General features: G+C 56.4%; 1 protein-coding gene across 5 annotated transcripts in view; it reads left to right on the top strand.

Moving 5' to 3' along the window:
* The window catches only part of LOC113209007 (hemicentin-2-like), a 211,700-nt gene that overhangs the window by 15,376 nt on the left and 190,715 nt on the right, over positions 1-5,609 (top strand). For 4 of the 5 annotated variants that reach the window (XM_052263931.1, XM_052263934.1, XM_052263932.1 and 1 more), the window contains one exon: positions 3,777-3,988. The exons of the other annotated variant lie outside the window; for it this stretch is intronic. In XM_052263931.1, the coding sequence (XP_052119891.1) occupies positions 3,838-3,988 (151 nt within the window). In that variant the 5' untranslated portion in view covers positions 3,777-3,837. The remainder of the gene's footprint in view (positions 1-3,776; positions 3,989-5,609) is intronic. 5 annotated transcript variants of the gene reach the window in all.

Here is a 5,609-nt window from a genome sequence, read left to right on the forward strand (position 1 = left end):
CCCCGTCCGAGTGACAGCGCGGCGGGTGGAGAGGGCGGCTGTCATCCCGCTGACACCGTCTGCGGCCGCCGATGCTGTGTGGAGGGGAGCGGGGCAGTGGTGCCGAGGGGCTTGCGCGTGTTCCCGCCATTAGAATAACACAGCCGGCAGCTACGGCTCCCTGACCAGCCCTAAGTCGGTCGAGGGGGCGGGAGGGGCGGGCCGGGGGCGGGCGCTGCCGCTGGTAAGATATCACGAGTGGCATGCATTACCATATAGGGCGGTGTCGATGCCGGGGGGGCCATGCCAGCCAGCGCCAGCCAGGGCAGCACTGCGGGCGGAGCTGGGCGGAGCAGCTACCCTCAGGGGCAGGGGCCGCCCCCACTGCCGCCCCCACTGCCGCCCCCACTGCCGCTGCGGCCCCCGCTTGACGCCCCCGATGCCGCTGCCGCCCCCCGATGCCGACCCCGCTCTGCCACCCCAGTTCTTGCCCACCCCCGCTGCCGCCCCCGCGTGCCAAAGCACTGCTCTTATTTTTAGTCGTGACTGCGGTGGGCGGGGGCGGAGAATCGCATCCAGATACGACATATGCACACAGCACACACACACTCACACGTACACGTATACATAGTTTTTCTTCTAAATATCCAGGTGCATCACCTCTTGTCATACCGTAAACTCTTCCATTCTTTTTGGTGTCAATTTCATAACTAATGGTTAATTTTGCTATAGTTCGAATTCAAACAAAGTTTGTATGCAAGGCTTTTGCGTGTATGTCGAATGGAGGTTTACAGCCTCGATATACTTATATGTGTTGAACGGTAGGACAGACTGTAGCTAATGTTACATAAAGACCCTTAATTTTCCTCTGCAGACTCCAGCCACTGTGACCCCCTGCCCTTCCCTTCTCCACTTCGCCCTTATCCCCCGCTAGATCGTAGGCTTTGATAATAAGGCTGATTAGGTGGCTATTACGGGCGGGTCGCGGTGTTAACGGTATCCTGTTCGGAAGCGCATCAGCCCTTGCTCCGCCCGCACACCCTCCTCCCCAACATAAACCTGACAGGCCCGTCAAATTCCCTCGCCGAGTTACACCGCTCAGCAGTACAGAGCGTCGGGCGTGATATGTTTACTCCGGGCGCTCTGGGGTTAGTTTGGCTGTGCGCCAAACCCCCAGTGCGCGTTCTGAATATGTTATCGACGGGGCTGACTCGCATTACTCGCTTTAAAAGACATCGGGACGCGTAGTTGTTGTCAGTGTGGTCCTCCTCGTGCTGCGGTCGGACCGAGACTTGTCAAACGAAAGAGACTGTTGTATTTTTTATCAGCCTCTTCGTTTTTCTCCTTTGGGAGGATCCCTGCGCAGCATAATAGTATCGCAGACAGGGCAGAATCAGCGGATGAATCAATGAAACGAAATAAGAGAGAAAAGGGAAAGACACAAGAAAGAACATTGTTGACGAACGCGGACGCGAGGCGGATCCGAAAGCGGTCGGGGAAAATACAGCAAACAGGGGAAAAAATTAAATCAATAAATAGGGGAGCTTTTCCTCGAGTCAGAAGGAAAGACGAAAGTCCCTGCGGTCGGTCGGGGAGACAGGCGAGTACCACCTCCCCAATGCTCCTAGGTACTTTCCGGGTCGCCATAGAATCCCTTTTACGTACGCACCAACGAGAATTGTATCACGCTGACTCTGCCGAGATGCAAGGCCCAGCTGCAGAACTTGTCGAACTACCTTCCGTTGCCGCCTTTTCTTATTTGCCGGGACTCTTGTCTTACCTCCTCCCTCTCCGCACCCCCTCTCTGGCGGCTCTTCGCAAACCCAAACGAAACGTCAAGCCACTGTGCTTGTCCCCCGCGTTGACAGATAGGCTCTCCGCCCGGCCCAGCTGCGGCCCACGCCCCGCCAGCACCCCGCCGACGTACCTCTTAGACTCCCCCTCCAGCCGCCGCCGCGCCCAGCTGTGGAGTCGTCACAATCGAGGGGCTTTTATTCGCCTTTATTCCACCGTAGACCCAAACGCGCCCCCTCCCTTCGCGGTAAGGCCGGATTACACCCACGCTGGCCCTGAGAGCGCCACAACAGGATCGCGTTTGTAGCAAAATGCACCACTAAAAGGACAACAACTTGTCATTTTAGCATGTGGGAATTTATAAAAATGATTCGAACAACTGTATGATGTTTTATACTGTTTAACGATGTGAAAAGCCGCCTAGCCCTATATGGCTGAAAGAGTGTGATGTAGGACTGAATGTCCGTCACTTCGCTCTTCGATGGGTCCTAAGAACGTTGTCTGATCTCGCAGTGACGCTTCAACAAAGTCCGATCTCCTTTTGACGTTCTCTGCAGCGCCGTCTTCTTTCAATTGCGAGTTGAATAATATTGGCAGTAGAGAAAAATTAAAAACTGCAATGTCGTCCTTGATCTTTTAAGAACACATCGCAATTTTTACTTTTTCTCTACTGCCAATATTATTCAACTCGCAATTGAAAGAAGACGGCGCTGCAGAGAACGTCAAAAGGCGATCGGACTTTGTTGAAGCGTCACTGCGAGATCGGACAACGTTCTTAGGACCCATCGTCTTGCGTTTACCTCGTCTTTAGGGAGATAACAGGCCGTGTGGGCGAGGATCTATCCTGCCCTGAGCCGGCTCAATATATGCATGTTATGCTGTCAAGGGACGTAGTGTCGTCTTCCTCACAGTCAGCTGTGAGCTGAGTCCTCCTCCTCCAACTTCGTCATTGGTTCCTCGACTACAAAAAATAGTATATAAAAAAACTGTCTGTGTGTCGGTGTGACTGGTTCGGTGTGCTGAGTACGATTTTCCGGAACAGAAAGAAGGCGAACTTACGGGAAGGGGCGGGCGGCGGCGTCTTGCTGCTTCCGTTTTATGATTGGTCCTTAGTCCGAGAACCTGCTGTTCCTGATGATTGCCCCGAGAGAAAAAGACCCGATATCACAACCGACTCGCTTGTCCGTCCGCGCCCACCGATCCGCTGCGCTCTGCCGCAGTGTGGCGATCCGGCCCACACCGCCAACGCCGCGCTAAGGAGGGTGAAATTGATCATTGTCACAGGAGGCCTTCCTCTCTTGCTCTGGGCGCAGAGCGCGCAGAGACCCATTGGCGAGCTCTTTTTTCCTCCTCCTTCTTTATCTTCCCTCTCACTTCTTTTTCGTGGCTCGGCCTGGTCCAAACGCCTGCTGCCAGGCCCTCGACGCCCTGATGGCCATCTCTCTCCTCTCCTTCTCCCCTCTCTTTCTCTCTTCTGATTCTTCCTCACCACTGTTCTTCTCACTCCTCCCTCCTACTCCCTAGCCAACTTCCCTAAGCATTTGGACACGCCTGTTCTCCCACGTGACTGGTTTATCTCCTTTCTTTGTCTCACTCGGTCTTACTGCGATGGTGCCTGAGAAAGCGCGTGTACTAAGGCCAGGAAAAGAATGAGGACAAAGGTGGTTGGTGAGAGAACCAGCGAGCAGGATTTGGAACGAGAGCTCATTTTTCGTATCAGTGTGTCTAACGCTACGGGCGAGGAGTCACCGACACATAGGCTATGTGACTTAGCTGACTCCATGGACGGAGTGTTATACTACTATGTCTAGTCTTGGCATTATGAAATTATTACTGGACATTGTCAAGTGTTAAAGAGCACTGGCTTTTCCTCATGCCGTTAATAACAGTTTTTAAATCGTTTCGACAGATGGATCGATTTGATTCCATGTCTGTATTGGACAATTCTTTTTCTCTGTGCGTCGACCTCACTGTGTGATTTTGTTTTCTCCTCGTGTGCGCAGGATGGGGCGCTTGGAGGCGGCGCGCCGCGTCGCGATGCGGTGACACGACGCGGACCGCACCATGGCCGCCGACCTCCGCCGCGGGGGCCGCCCGGGGGGCCCCTGGGGGGCGCCGGCGCTGGCGCTGCTGCTCCTGCCGCTGCTGCTGCTGCCGCCGCTGCCGCAGCGCGCCGTCCTCGCCGCCAACTGGGACCGCGGAGATGATGATCAAGGTGAGTGCGTGCGTGTGAGTGCGTGCGTGTGTGCGCGCGGGCGCGCGAGCGAGCGAGCAGAGCGAGCGGGGCGGTGAGTGGGGATCGTGTGTGCCGGTGAGTCCCTCGGGGGCGGCCCGTCCCCAGGCCCGCCCCCAGGCCCGCCCCCGAGCCCGCCGCGACCTGCTCCGCCTCCCGCCCTGCGGCCGCGTACGGTCTGACCCTGCAGACGCTGATGACATGCTTTGATGTGTGTGTCGCCGCCGCCGCTGCCGCCCCAGCTCGCACTGTATCGGCCCTGCCAATCGTCCGTGCGAGGGCTCGAGGCGCGGCGAGGCGCTCCTGTGGGCACGCCAAGGTCGGCCTGCGCTGCCCGCTAAAACTAATTACTGGTAAATTATCCCGTGCTGTTGAAGGTCCCTCCTCCCCTGGGGCGCCGGCGGCAAGGGGGGATCCACTTTGCTTATGGGGAGAGCGGCCACGAAAATAATATTTAAAAAAAAATGAAATGTGAGAGGCACGTATGGGGTCGCGCGCGCCTGTGTGTGCGGGCATAATCGGCGGGACGAGTTCAAATGACCGTTTGTTTCATCACTCAGCCGGCAGTAATTGGGGAAGCCATCGACGAGCTGAAGGTGAGAGTAATGTCACGAGGGAGCTGAGCTGAAAGGCATGAGGAAAAACATCCCCCAACACATTTCGGTCAAATGTGTTCGCCCCCTACCGCCCCTCAGCAAGGGATCCGCAGACCGTATTACATACTTTGAAAATCGGCAATAATTATGATGCCCATCAATTTTACCGCGTGATCTAATCGAGTCCTTATGGACGTACTCCGACACTTAGTCAAATCTGACTGGGTGATTGGAAAAAGATCAGAAAATGACTGGACGTGACAAGTGACTGGAGTTGGGTCAAATAGTGACTGTAGTCTCTGTGGTGGAGGTTTCTATTCCCCCGCAACTCACGATTGACTGCTGACTGGGAAACGACTTGAAAAGTGATTTGTCCGGGCCTTTGCTGTGACTAGTAGTGTCCCCCTCGCCGCGGAGGCTGCTAAGGGCTCTGGAGCCGTGACGCCCCGCCGGCTCAAGGCGCTAAGCAGCTGACGGGTGGCCGCGTTACTCCTGCGATGAGAGTAGATCCGCATTACCGCTGGGACCGCCGCTGGTCGCCGTTGGCGCGGCGCGCTGGGGCGGGCAGGCGGGCCCACTGACTGGCAGCGCGCTGCCGCAGCTACTTGTTCCGGGCCGCGGTCGCTCTGTCGCGCCGCTGTCAGGCTCGCCGGGGGATAGCGGTTGGCTGCATAGAGTGGGGGGGAGGATTCGTTGCAGGAGCAACAAAAGTGTGCGCCGAGCCGCCGGTCTCGCTCTCGCTCTCGCTTTCGCTCTCGCTCTCTGGGGGAGGATTCGTTGCAGGAGCAACAAAAGTGTGCGCCGAGCCGCCGGCCGCGCGCCTGCTCTACACGTATTGTTGCACCGTTGTACAAAGTATACAGTGGACTCAGCCTCAGCATTCCCGCACCGCAGTCTGTTGGGCCCGGTCGCGTCGTTGGATTGTATTGTCCTATGAAGTTCTATTTGCTCTTCGAACGCGTGGCTTTCAAACTGTCACGTGTTCATGTTGTGTTTCAAAGTGCTCC

Source organism: Frankliniella occidentalis, unplaced genomic scaffold (assembly GCF_000697945.3).
Source record: "Frankliniella occidentalis isolate FOCC.00 unplaced genomic scaffold, Focc_3.1 Scaffold15, whole genome shotgun sequence".
Lineage (NCBI taxonomy): Eukaryota > Metazoa > Arthropoda > Insecta > Thysanoptera > Thripidae > Frankliniella > Frankliniella occidentalis.